At 36.2% G+C, this 15,102-nt stretch overlaps 1 protein-coding gene and 1 pseudogene across 3 annotated transcripts in view; one reads left to right on the plus strand and one right to left on the minus strand.

The window, feature by feature from the left end:
• Positions 1–15,102, minus strand: part of MDGA2 (MAM domain containing glycosylphosphatidylinositol anchor 2) — a 799,761-nt gene that overhangs the window by 449,278 nt on the left and 335,381 nt on the right. For all 3 annotated transcript variants that reach the window (XM_073895162.1, XM_073895160.1, XM_073895161.1), the window contains one exon: positions 9,218–9,357. In XM_073895162.1, the coding sequence (XP_073751263.1) occupies positions 9,218–9,357 (140 nt within the window). The remainder of the gene's footprint in view (positions 1–9,217; positions 9,358–15,102) is intronic.
• On the plus strand, positions 1,693–3,144 carry LOC141373212 (elongation factor 1-alpha 1 pseudogene; annotated as a pseudogene).

Raw genomic sequence — 15,102 nt, forward strand, 5'->3', positions numbered from 1 at the left:
TTAATAAATGTCCTAAGAAATAAAAGTAAAATTTGATTGAACGTCATACCTTTACTAATGACTTATGGCTTTCTTTTACAAGTCTTCAGGAAAAGTAGAAGTATAATAATTCTGATTCAAAATTAAGTAACATAAGGTCAGCAGCAAGGATGAAGAATCTAGGGTTAGATGTGTAAATGTAGGCCTCATAGGTTTGAGTCCAGGAAATGGGTACTGTCTTAAAGAACTGCCCCGGGGAAAAAAAAGCCTGAGATAAAAGATTACAAGTAGATAGTTTATTTTTGCAATTAATCCTGGGGAAAGAGTAGGGAATTGTGAATAGCGTCATAGAGAAGGAAGAGAAATCATATAACAAGCTGTTGTTGTGCCAGTCTTTGCAGAAAGTGACTGGGGCTCCATTCTACTGGGGCCCTCTGAGGAACCATGTAGAATGTGTCACAGAATGGCCTGACCAAGCTTGCACATATCAATTGGACCCTACTCCCTATTGACAGAAGAGCCACTTTTCAAACAGCAATTAGTACTCTGCTGTAGAAAGTTTAGTCTTGTTCCAGAATCTAAAGCTGTGTGCTGTGACCCTCTTCTTAGGACTTAAGAAATCCACACAGCATCCTCATTCAACACCAAGCCTGCCAGATTGTAGGATTGCATGAGCAGCAAAGCAGTTTACACTAGAACCCGGACTTGCTGCAGAGCCCTCTCTTGTTCTGACACTGATAACTTTTAAAGTTATCCAATAAAGTGACTTGGAATAATGTTTCCAAATGTAATATATTCAGCCTCTAAAATCCAAAAAAGCCTCCACCATATGTTGGGCCTCTTTCTTACAGGTATGGCTGTGAGAAGCAATAACTTTTTTATAACCTTAAATGGAATGATCCTAGCATGCCTCATTGGACTCCAAAAATCTTTACCAACTTGACAGTTCAGTAAAATTTGGGATACTTTATTTCTCACCCTAGGCATGTTTCTATCTTACTATGGCATCCAAAGTACTTGTTACTTCCTTTTCAGAAGGTCAAAATGACATGATGTAATCAATACAATGTTCTGTAGATGACTGAGACAGGAGTATCCCTTGGGAACTCTCTAAAAACAAGTCTCATATAATAAATCTATACTAACATTCCCATCTCCCCAAGCTTTCATTAAGTACATTAACCAACATTTTTTGAGTAATTATCTGTAATGTATGATAAATGTTTCTTATATGCAGAAAGACTATCCATGGAATTAAACAAAAGACGAACTCTGAAATAACTGTAAACAGATTCAGATCTCATAAGGAGCAAAAAAAAAAAAATGACTATTTGTAACGTAATCCTCATGTAATGAGGATTTTCATTAATTTTTTTCATTAAAATTTTTTAAAAATTCTTTGGTTAATGCTGATATACTGGGAATAAAAAAGTTTCAGCAGTTTTGGAAAGTGTTGAACCAAAAAAGACTTTCCACGTTTTGTATAAAAATCAATGGTTCTGCATGGAGCACTGGGTGTTATGAACAAACAATGAATCATGGAACACTGCACAAAAACTAATGATGTAATGTATGGTGATTAACATAACAATAAAAAAATAAAAAAAAATACAAAGACCCCAACCAAAAAAAAAAAAAAATCAATGGAAACGCTTTTTTGCAATGGGTTTGCCGCCAGAACACAGGTGTCATGAAAACCACCGCTCAACCTAAATCAAAATAGGAAAGGAAAAGACTCACATCAACATCGTCGTCATTGGACACGTAGATTCGGGCAAGTCTACCACTACTGGTCATCTGATCTACAAATGTGGTGGGATCGACAAAAGAACTATCGAAAAATTTGAGAAGGAGGCTGCTGAGATGGGAAAGGGCTCCTTCAAGTATGCCTGGGTCTTGGATAAACTGAAAGCTGAACGTGAACGTGGTATCACCATTGATATCTCCCTGTGGAAATTCAAGACCAGCAAGTATTATGTGACCATCATTGATGCCCCGGGACACAAAGACTTTATCAAAAACATGATTACAGGAACATCGCAGGCTGACTGTGCTGTCCTGATTGTTGCTGCTGGTGTTGGTGAATTTGAAGCCGGTATCTCCAAGAATGGGCAGACCAGTGAGCAAGCCCTTCTGGCTTACACACTGGGTTTAAAACAACTAATTGTTGGTGTTAACAAGATGGATTCCACTGAGCCACCCTACAGCCAGAAGAGATACGAGGAAATCGTTAAGGAAGTCAGCACCTACATTAAGAAAATTGGCTACAACCCCAACACAGTAGCATTTGTGCCAGTTTCTGGTTGGAATGGTGACAACATGCTGGAGCCAAGTGCTAACATGCCTTGGTTCAAGGGATGGAAAGTCACCTGTAAAGATGGGAATGCCAGTGGAACCACACTGCTTGAAGTTCTGTATTGCATTCTGCCACCAATTAATCCAACTGACAAGCCCTTGCATCTGCCTTACCAGGACGTCTACGAAATTGGTGGTATTGGTACTGTCCCTTGGGCCGAGTGGAGACTGGTGTTCTTAAACCTGGCATGGTGGTCACCTCTGCTCCAGTCAATGTTACAACTGAAGTAAAGTCTGTTGAAATGCACCATGAAGCTTTGAGCAAGGCTCTTGCTGGGGACAACGTGGGCTTCAATGTCAAGAATGTATCTGTCAAAGATGTTCGTCATGGCAATGTGGCTGGTGACAGCAAAAATGACCCACCAATGGAAGCAGCTGGCTTCCTGGCTCAGGTGATTATCCTGAACCATCCAGGCCAAGTAAGTGCAGGATATGCACCTGTGCTGGATTGTCATACAGCTCATATTGCTTGCTTGCAAGTTTGCGGAGCTGAAGGAGAAGATAGATTGTCGTTCTGGAAAAAAGCTGGAAGATGGTCCCAAGTTCTTGAAATCTGGTGATGCTGCCATTGTTGATATGGTTCCTGGCAAGCCCATGTGTGTTGAGAGCTTCTCGTTTTGCTGTTGAGACAGACCGTTGCTGTGGGTGTCATCAAAGCAGTGGACAAGAAGGCAGCTGGAGCTGGCAAGGTCACCAAGTCTGCCCAGAAAGCTCAGAAGGCTAAATGAATATTATCCCCAATACCTGCCACCCCAGTCTTAATCAGTGGTGGAAGAACCTTCTCAGAACTCTTTGTGTCAATTGGCCATTTAAGTTTAATAGTAAAAGATTGGTTAATGATAACAATGCATCGTAAAACCTTCAGAAGGAAAGGAGAATGTTTTGTGGACCATTTGTTTTGTGTGTGTGTGTGTGTGTGTGTGTGTGTGTGTGTGTGGCAGTTTTAAGTTATTAGTTTTTAAAATCAGTACTTTTTAATGGAAACAACTTGACCAAAAATCTGTCACAGAATTTTGAGACCCATTAAAACAAAACAGTTTAATGAGAAAAAAAAAAATCAACGGAAACAAAACTACTCAAAGGTATGACTTCAACCATCAGAAAGACTAAGCACTTCCTCCTAAATGAGCTGTGGTGAGTATATTTATTTACCCACGTAGCCATGAACTTAAAGAAGATGTAGGTCTCCAGGAGAAAAGACTAAGTGTGTGTATAAGTGTGGGAGGACCGACTGTGGAGGTAGTTATTGACATGAAATTTGTGATTAATATATTTTTGAATACAATAAATCCTAAAGCCTTTCCTACAACCTATCCAAAGAGTCATTAGAAAAATATTAGTTGTTTTAGTTGGAGAGTCTCTTACATGATGCAGCAGACATAACTAGCCTAGATAGATTTACCATAGATGAAAAAAGTACACTGTATTGAATTCCATAAACCATGAGAAGGAATAGATGTAATATTTGATGATCTCTGTTTAGATAACAGATTCCAATTCTGCCCATTAATTGGATATAAATCCAAAAACTGAATACATTTATTTTTCATGTACATGCATTAATATTATTGTAAGAAATTTAACTGACTCAGAAAAAATATATGGAAATATGAACCAAGATGTACAAAATTTTTGCAAAGGACAACACACAGACAGTAGTAATGGTTTCAAACTGAAAAACCTGTTACGAAGGTTTGCTAAGATTTTCATTATGGTAAGTTTATCACTTTAAAATCTACATATGAAATTAACAAGGATAAAAACATCAATACCTCAGCAATAGTCTTGACAGTCAAGAATACATTTATATAGCAATCAAATGACTGATATGATCTCATTTTAAAATTGAGAAATAGTCTTACCCTTATTTTTTTTTAATTTAAAACACAAACAATCTCTAAGGACGAGCTGTAATAAACTAGTAGACAATTTTAATGTTTCTTAGGGTAGTATTTTGGATATACATAATTTTTTCAAAGAATGATTTTCAAAAATATTTTAGTGATGAGAATATTCAAAAGAAATCTTACCCAAAAAGCCAGCATATAGAACACATAAATGTAGAGCTATTTTGGTTTGATGCACATTTTCATTTTTGTTTTGTTTTGTCTTTGAAAAGAGAAAGAAAGTCTCCCAAATATGCATACCCATATTTTTTATTGAACCAAATTCAAAGACCTTTACATTATACTGATTACAATAGGTCTTCCTGTTTGAGAAGTTTGAAATATTCAAAGTGTCCTACTGAGAAGTTCTTTGTAGAAGTTTTCCATACTTTCTACCACATGGTTTCATGGCAAGAAAAATGAAATGTAATTAAAATTTCAGCATTTATTTGGGTGGGGGGTATGAAAAGCTCATTTTCAACATCAAAGAAAAGAGAAAAATGCTTGAGGCCAATCAAGGAAATACTGAAAAACAACAACAAAAGAGTGACTTGCTTTCCTATATAGCAAAGCATAAAATAAAGCTACAGAAATTAAAATAGCATGACACCATATAAGAAGGGATAACTAGAATGATAGAATAATGCAATTTTGTTCATGATAAATACAGAATTTTAGGAACTTTTAAAAATGCTTTAATGTTTAACATTAAGCATTATATAATGTTAGAATGTTTTTAAAAGTTCTCATCACAAGAAAAATTTTGTATAACCATGTATGGGTCAGATGTTAATTAGACTTAACTGTGGTGATCATTTCTCAATGTTTACAAACACCAAATCTTTACATTGTACACCTGAAACTAATATAATGTTCTATGTCAATTGTACGTCAATTTTTTTAAAAAAGAGGAAAAAATAGCATTTTAAAGATAGCGTTTGTATTGTTAGAGTTATACTTAGAGTCTAAGTTACTTAGAAACAATAAAAATCTAGCATATGTTTTATTATGTAGGGTAGAATGTTAACTATCTTGTCTGGATTAGGGCAGAGGGAAGAAGAGAGAGAACACTAGACTAATATTCACACTATAGACAACATGTTTCCTAATGATTAAATCATCAAGTATATAAGCAACTATATAAGCTGTTATTTAAAAAGAAAGCACACAATGTAAGATACACTGATATGAAAGATATCTACTAAACTAGGGACAAAATTTGGAAACCAAAGTTGAAAAGATTAAAATGATCCGTCTTTTAAAAAACAAAAATCTCTGGGTAAAAGTAACATAAACAATATTAAAAGACAAATATTTTCTAGTAGATAAAATTTGCAACATATTTTGCAGACACTGAATTTATTTTTATAGCACATAAAAAGTCCCTGCAGGGCCACCAGAAGACAAGCAGCTAACCAATAAGAAAAGAGAAGTAGATAAAAATAATCACTAGATGAAGAAGATGAACAAATGATTGATACATGTGTGGGAATATGTTCAAATTGACTAGTAATTAAGAAAATGAAAATTTAAACTTCACTGGAGTGTAATTCACCCTCTCACATCAAATTGGCAAAAATTAATATTAAAGATTCACTTATACCAAGGAAGTAAGTAAAAGTCACTTTCAACTTTGGCTAAATTCCATTTTGAAGAAGGAAACTATCCTACAATGATGCTGGCATACATGTAATAAAGATGTGCATAAACATATACACATTCCAGAAGTGTTCACTAAACTATTATTGGTTATAGTAAAAATCTATAAGTAATTCAATTTTGAACAAAAGAGCAGCAATTACTTATATCTAGTGCATGCATACAGAGTACAATTCAGCCTTTGTGAGGATAATGCTCTAAGTTGGTGCTTCTCAAATTTTAGTGTACATCAGAATCACCCAGAGGGCTTGTGACAACACAGATTGCTGGCCCCAGCACAGGCGCTTCTGACGTGATGGGCACAAGAACTTTCATTTCTAACCGGTTCTCTCCAGGGATTGACCATTGAGAACCACTACGCTGGATCTATACTTGCTGATTTGGACACATGGCCAAGTGAAAAATTCTAGTCACAGAATAATATTTTTCATTATCTAATTTAAAAATGAAAATAAAACATTAACATATTAATCATATTTATGGAAATGTACTAAACAAGGACTGCAAGATAATACATCCAACTATTTAATGTTAACTTCTGGGAGGTGGTGGGAGAGTGATGGGGAATATTCAAGTTAAATATCTCATTGTTTAAGTCATTAACAAGATAACTATATTCACAATTCATTTGGTATTAATGTGATAATAATGAAAGAGTAGAGAGGAAGGAAAGAAGGAAGAGAAGGGAGAAAGGGAGGGAGGGAGGGAAAAAGAAAATAAGGAAGAGAAAGAGAGTGGGTAGCTGAATCCTGAAATTGTGGGCATCTAGAGGTAATATTAGGTTGGTCGGTTTACCAACAAATCTTTACCTCCCTTCTTTCTTATCTCTCCATCTATCTTTATAACAAACTCTCATTAAATGAAGTAGTCTGAACATAGTTCTAGTCCATGCAAGCTAAAAAAAAAAAAAAGGTAATTAGCAGAGATGTAAAGGTTCTGCAGAGTATTAAAACACAGGAATACTGAAATTTATTTAAATGCATCTAATTTAAAGTAGACTGTAAGCTAAGAACCATTTTTTTTCAATCTACTTATTTTGATACTTACATATTCAATTCTAGACATTAGAGTCTAAGTATAAATTGCTTAGAAACAATAAAAATCAAGCATATGTTTTATTATGTGTCTACATAATGCTTATTACATGCCAAGTACATACACATATATATGTGTATATACATAATACATATACTTATATATTTACAATCTACATTTAACTCTCGAAAGGAGTCTATGATCTAAGCATGATGGTTACCATCATCCCTTTTATATAGATAAGAAACCTGAGACAGAGAGAGCCAAGAGGTTGAGGAACTTTCCCAAGGTCACACCAGCAGGCCCCATGGATCCAGGGTTATATCCAGGCATTCTGGTTCCAGTGCCATGCTATGAACCACGGCATTGTACCTTCCTCTCCTTCATTTATTTCCCTTGGATGCAATAGTACTCTCAGGTCATTACATATTGCCAGACGATATATTTTTGAAGAAAATTTTTTAAAATCTAGAAAAAAATGCTTGAATACTTCTAGAAATGGAGACTTTATGATTCTGGTTGCCATAAGAATAGGCAACAGATAGAGAAATCTCCTGAAGAGTGCAGTGAGGAGCCTCTCTCTCCCACAGCATTCCCAACTATTATATTCATGTTAGACAAAGAGGCAAGAAAGACATTCCAGCTTCATGATATCAGACAAGAAAACCCACCCTCAGGACCAGCTGCCACCAGCATGCCCTTTAGTGTTTGGCCAGGATGCCAGAGCCCAGCTGTTCTGTCAGCTTTCCTTATACAGTTTATTGACAAAGAAGAGGCCCAGTTAATTTTTCAAACAGGCAACAGAAACTGAAACTGACTCACCTGCAAATACCTGAATTAACTTCTAGGAATGAAGAAATAACACTACTGAAATAAATTTTTCCGAGGGTCAGAACACATTGAAATTGTTCCAGCAATGGAATTGCTTAGAAAAAATAAAATAAGGTAATAATCTATTCCTTGTTCCAGAACTTATTTTGGATTGGCCAGACATCAGAGATTACACTCCAGATTGTGAATCGTTACAGAGAAAATGTATGGAGAAAATAAGAAATTCCTAATCTTAAGGGAAGATAATTTTATTCATTATTTTTCAGTTAAAAGCAAATGTTATAATTTGCAATTTAAGCCACTGTGAATTTTAATTTTTAATATTATTTTTAATAATAACTATTTTAGTAACTATTTTTTCTAGATTACTTTTTACTAACAGTGTAGCATTTTTATTAAACATATTTTACCATTTTAGTTCTAGTCATGGTCTTATCTACCAATCTTTTGCTACATTCTGTGAAGTTCATATGCTTATTTTTATTTGTCACTTGGGTCAAATGGTAAGGCTGAACCTCTTTGAGTAGTAAGAGTTAAGGATGGTAGGAGCAAAAGACAAGATTAAAATGATGAGTTCATAAAATCTCCACATTGCTCTTTACTTTCTTCTATGCAGTGGTGTTAGCTGGATTTTTTTTTTTCTTCCTGCAACACTAATACTTAAAATATGTAACTTTGCTACCAAATGAGACCTCTTTTCCATTGTAGTGTTTGTGTTGATTACCGGTGTATATTTTGAATTAGACAGGTTAAATATATGACGGTAAGAATTGGCAATTAATGACTAAGACATCCTGAATATTCTGTATTATATTGGAACTGAATTTTTACATCATAAATACACACTATATTACCCTCTGCCTAACCCTTTCTTTCACTCCTACAAACTTTTTCTCTGCTTATTATTTATAATTTTAGTGCCCTTTGAAAAGTCTCAATTTCTGTTCCTGCTATTAAGGTAGCTTATAAAAGCTGTAGCAGAAGACTCTGAAAGTGAATGCATACACCTGCAAACATTTGTTTTTAAAGTTTTCTATGAATATAATGACTAGGAGGAAGGAAAGTACATGGGACCTCGTGCACCACATTCTTCAGAACAAATGCTTCTTCGGCTGCAATTATGTCATCATGAAATCATGCTCCACATTCTAAAATAAACTCATTGCCATATGAATTGTTATCTGACTGAGATATTTTTGTAGTTGTCTTTTAACAGCTTCCTTAGAAGTGTCTTCCAAATTTCTCACAATACCAAAACAAAAATTTCTTTCTTCACCTTACCCAAGTGAGTACGACAAGCATGAATGTTCAGCAATCACCACCCTTATCCTGCATTGCACACACACAATTACTTGAATTTCTCACACAAACACACACACACGATTTTTTAGCTAAATCTTCTAAAATATACATTTTTGACTTCCAAGAAAGATCAAAGAGAGTTTTCCTCAATGTCACAGTTCGGGACTCACCTGTGGACGTGGATGTCCTGTGACCAGACAGGTCAGTTCTAGTGTTTCTCCTTCCCGTATGGTATAGACCCTTTCTGAGTAGCGCTCCTCCTCAATGTTACAGGCCAAGCCTGAATGCACAATACGAACCGTTGGGGGAGCTGTCAAGTCAGGAAGAAGAGAGACAAGATACATAAAAAAATAAGTCAACTGTCCTCCCATGAATCATCCCGGTTGTAAGAACAATTCTTACTAGACTTTACCACAGTTAGATCCATCAGGCTTAACATTTGAGCAACCCCAAGGTATCAAAGGTATTGCTGGACAGAAAGCTTCAAACTTATCTAACAGTCACCAAGACACTCTGAAAATGGCAAAGGGAAACAGGATGGTGGGAGAACAATGGTGACACAGGAAATCATTACAAGACTACATGATAAAATCTGCTAAAAAGTGAGAGGTCCCTTTCTTTCTGAAACCCAAAATTTAATATAGTAAAGGATGCTGTCCAAAATCCAGGTAACACAAACTCAAAAGACCATTAGAAAGGGAAAAAAAATTTGAATGAAATACACTGGCATTTTTCTGTTAATTTAATAGGCCTTGTGGTGTAAATAGGGAGCTAACAAATGAGAAGATTTGGTTATGAGGAACTGAAACAAACTTGATTTTCAATATTCATAGATTCTTGTGTTGATATGAGCAAAAGATGATCACTGAATTAAGCTACTGAAGAAGGCAAGAAATCATTAATGCCCAAGTATAACTTATGGGAAAATTCCTTCTGGAAAAATGTGTGTTCTGAAAGTAACACAAAAGAAAGTTTCCAGTATCTAATACTTTGTTTTATATAACCAAATGTATAGAACACTCATAGTATTTAACAATTGAAAAGAACATATTTATTAACCTCAAGTTCAACCAGAAACTGAAGGATAGAAAAGCCTATTTATGGATAATAAAACAACTGGGTATTTCAAGATTTTTCTGGATATCCAAGCAGATCCTGTTCTTCAACATTCAAATTCAGGATTCCATTCTCCAATAGGCCGCATCAAATGAAAAGCAAAAATTTCCAAAAGAAGGATAAGAAGAGGAGAATTTAGTAGTTCTTACATTCACTATGCACAAAAAGCTCCCCAGAAACTTTCTTAAAATACAGATTTCAGAGATATGGCCAGAAATCTGTTATGTATGCAGAAAAATCTGCATTTTTGCCAAACCCCCAAATAATGACAATGCCAGTGCTACTTAGACCAGATTACTAGGAAAAATTTTCTAAAACTTACAAGTGTTTGTTGACTAAAGGAAAATACTCCAAGGGATAAAATATCTTTTTCCTTTTAATATTCTCAAGTAAATAAGTTTATGCTGTGCATTATTTCACTGGTTTGGAAAATTAAGTGATGCTCAAACAAATCAAATGTTTTGTTTGGTCTATAAAACCAATTTATCAAAAAAATTCTTTTACCATGTCTTTGGACACTGTCTAGACACTATAATAATTTATTTAGTTTTATGACATTAGAAATTCTTATCTGCAGGGTTTTTCTGGGTATTCCAATATATTTCACACAATGTTTCCTATAAATCATTTCCTACAGTGATCAAATTTAAACTTCAATTTAGATAAGTAATACTAGAGAGCTACTTATTTTTAAACATCTGTCATATAAACTGTATACATATTACAGAGGTTAACAAACTCATGATGATAAATAAAAATTTGCAATATGTAAATAGAAAATATAGATTCATTACCTTGAAATATATTTCTATGCCAAATTTAGCTTAATAAGTGATAGCACACGTTTACTAATACATCTAATTATAGAGTAACATGACATTTTTCCAGATTAATTTACACATTATTTTTGTTTTAATTTCAAATCAATGAATAGCATTGTTATTTTTAAGCTATATCTTTCCAAAGCATCATTATGCAAATAAGTAGCTTTATTTAAAACATTTAAATTATACAGGAAGCACTTTGTGTTCATTTACAAGGGTTAATTTTCTGCTATTTTCTTCTATATTTTAACACATTCTTGGAAAAGGTAATTGCCTATATATTGTAATCATTATGAACCTACCATCTCTCTTATGGGAGGGTGGAATATTCTGCCAAATTTTAGGAGTGGAAGATGTATTTTTCCTAGTATGCATTAAAATGTGTGCTGAGTACTTTTGCTGGTCAACGATAAGGTGAATATTTTGGAAGCTTCCAAGAACTCTTTTGGTCTGCAGAAAGCTCAACTGAAAAGGTTTTAGCTCATCCAGGTCATCGCTCTTATTTCCAAATTGAGGACATCAAGTGACCTGCTCACAGGCCTGCAGGTAGTTGTGGCCTAAATGAGAGCGGAACCAGCGGTCCTTTGTTCTTTTCTCTACTTCATGCTATTAAAACTATGTCTGACATAGTTAAATTAGGGTTCTAAATAACTCCTAAACTAGATGTACACTAGACTAGGGGAATAAAAAAAGACTGAGAAACTTCATGAAGTTGTTAGAGCACCATAAGTAGGTGAGCAATATAAACAGTATAATTGCTGCAAAAAAATGAAATGTAACATTGTTTCAATTCACCATCCTGCCTCCACTTTCTGCCAAACCCAGGATATCTCACAACTGTCAAAATAATATTTTGTAATTCCTATTTTCATCATGTCCTTTTCCTGCTTAAGGATTCATGATGTCTCTCTACGACACTTCACAGAGTTTAATGTCTCTAGGTGCTCTGTAAATGTCCTCATGCTGACTATACAACCTCAAATCCTACTTTTCTGTAACATCAGCCCAACATCAGTGGGAAGGTAAAGAGCACTGAGATTTTAAAACTTTGATCTCATACACGGACTTTCAAGCATATATTTATTGAGCAACTGCTATACATCATATACGAGAACGTTTGCTCACGATATTCTCCTATCTAGAATTCCCAGACTGATATTTAGATCAATGTTCCTGACAACTTCTTAGATTATTTAGCAATGATTCTCTTTTCTTCTCTTCAGGAGATAGGCACTGCCCAGTGATTCTCCTTTTTCTTAACACACTAAGTTTATATTAAGTACATCGTTGCCAGGATGGAGCATCATTTTAGGCATCTGTTCTATACCACATGATTCAGAGCACAGAGTAGGTTTATATTTAATAATTTATTTTAACTTAATAATTAATCTGTAATTTATGTTTTAGCAAATATCACTATAATGACACCAACATCCTGTTTTAGCAAAAATATCAACTATTATGGCACTGAATTTACTTACTGTAAATATAAATGCAATTTGCAGTACTATCACTGAAGCAAGTCATCTTTTATCCTCTCCCTTGTTGAAAAAAGCCTCAATTCATCATCCTGAAATTGGACTAAGGGTTATGATCCCCTTTACCCTGTAGAGTCAGCAATGAATTAAAATGTTAAAATGAGACTCATATTCATCCAAATTTGTTTGAAGTAAACCAAATCCCATTACATAAAATCTTTCCTAACACTAATCACATCAACTCCCTTAATTTGAGTAAATTGGCTTTGGGTTCAAAAGGTCAGCCTAAAAGGGCAAAAGAGAGACATTCTTTTATCTTGTTAGAGTATACTTTTGAAAGTTAAACCAAATTCTCTCTGTATTTTGTTGGAGAAAGAACACAAATAAATTATTCTCCAATGGCAACAACCAGGAGCATTTGTAGGCTTTCATTCTCATATACACTTTCAAGCTTATATGCACTGAACAACGGCTATAGATCAGGCATGAGGCTATGTTCTGGGGACAGAACACTTAATGCTACGAGCTGTAACTTTTAGCAGCTTACAGCCTATTGGATCTGTCCAGTTCAGAAGGAAGGGAGGAAGGGAGGGAGGGAGAAATGGGAAGAAGGGAGGGAGGGAGGGAGGAAGGGAGGAGGGAAGGAAGGAAGTGGGAAGGAAGGAAGGGAGGGAGGGAGGGAGGAATGGGAAGAAGGGAGGGAGGAGGGAAGGAAGGAAGGGAGGAAGGGAGGGAGGGAAGAGGGAAGGGAGGGAGGGAGGGAAGAGGGAAGGGAGGGAGGGAGGGAGGGCGGAGGGAAGGAAGGAAATAAGGAAAGAACAATTACAGTTGAACAGGATACATACTCTAACAGAAGAAAGTGAAGAGTAGTGTAAGAGGACAAAGCTGAAGATGCCTCAATCTGCCTGGAGGGTTTCAACGTGTTTCACAGGGTCAATGACATGTAACTTAGGTCTGGAAAGATGCATGTGGAAGGAACAAAGGGGAAGGACATTCCAGAGAGAGGAAGCAGTGTGCTCAAAGGCATGTCTGTAAGAGACTGCCGGCAGTGTTTAGGAAATAACTACATTAAAATGTGGTCCATGTCATTTATAACTTACTCTGAATTTTGACACTGGTGCCACTCTCTCAAGCTGCCATTATGTGTCCAGACACAGCAGAGACATTGTATGGTTCTAGGAATGGAAACGAGGACAGAGACCTACTTTAGAGGTTTTGTTAGACAGGAGTTGAAGATTAACTGAGTGTGGGGTGAAGGAGGAGGAGTTAAGATGACACTGAATTTTACACCCTGGTTAACTAGGTAAAAGATGAGTTTTTATTTTATTTTTTTAAGATTTTATTTATTTATTTGACAGAGAGAGAGAGCGAGAGCAGGAACACAAGCAGGGGGAGTGGGGGAGGAAGAAGCAGGCTTCCCACAGAGCAGGGAACCCCATGCAAAGTTCGATGCCAGGACCCTGGGACGATGATCTGAGCCAAAGGCAGACACTTAATGACTGAACCACCCAGGCGCCCCAAAGATGGTTTTTTAAAAGATTTATTTATTTGTTTGAGAAAGAGAGAGCAGGGGAGAGGAGCACAGGGAGAGGGAGAAACAGTCAAAAGCAGACTCTGCACTGAGCAAGGAGCCCAAGGAGGGGCTCAATCTCACAACTCTGAGATTAGGACTCTGAGATCACGACCTGAGCTGAAACCAAAAGTGAGATGCTTAAATGATTGAGCCACCTGGTGCCCTAAAATATCATGTTTTTAATAGAAAATGCTCTCTTGAGCAACTGGCTGGCTCAGGTGGTAGAGCATGCAACTCTTGATCTCAGGGCCATGAGTTTGAGCCCCATGTTGGGCCTAGACCCTACTTTTAAAAAAAAAAGGAAAGAAAGGAAAGAAAGGAAAGAAAGGAAAGAAAGGAAGGAAGGAAGGAAGGAAGGAAGGAAGGAAGGAAGGAAGGAAGGAAGGAAGGAAGGAAGGAAGGAAGGAAGGAAGAAAGAAAGAAAGAAAGAAAGAAAGAAAGAAAGAAAGAAAGAAAGAAAGAAAGAAAGAAAGAAAGAAAGAAAGAAAGAAAATGCTCTCTTAATCACTATGGACTCCACATTATTCACGCATGGGAAAGATTTGAGATGAGTTCTGAGCCGAAATCATGGAGGGCTTTGTTAGAGTAAGGACTTAGCTGCAAAGCATTTTTGAATGAGACACCTTTCTCCAATAGCAGTCCAGTACCAGGTACTATTTCGGAAGGACATACTGGTTTTAGCCAGCAAATAGGTTTGGTTTTAGGAGTTTTCTCACATCTAAGAACCCCAAGTAAGAGCTCTGTACTTTGGTAAATCCCTCAAATCCCTGATGCAAATACTCTCTGAGAATTCAGCTTGCCAATATAATCTTGATACTCTTCAATACGAGGTCAAGAAGACAGCTTATTCTTGATGTAGATCACAGATCTCCTGGGATAGGCAGTGTGGAGAGAGGGATGCTCAGCGGCCCCCCATTAGAAGCCCTGGGGAAGACATCAGTGAGCCACCCTGCACCAGCGTCCCTCACACATTCTGTCAAGAGACAGAGGCCCAGAGACAGAGACAGACAGAGAGAGAGAACGTCTCACACCTTACTGCTCTCATGCATCAAAGATAATACAGT

This window comes from Callorhinus ursinus, unplaced genomic scaffold (assembly GCF_003265705.2).
Source record: "Callorhinus ursinus isolate GAN/ISIS: 27379988/994484 unplaced genomic scaffold, GSC_fseal_2.0 scaffold8, whole genome shotgun sequence".
NCBI classification, from domain to species: Eukaryota; Metazoa; Chordata; class Mammalia; order Carnivora; family Otariidae; genus Callorhinus; species Callorhinus ursinus.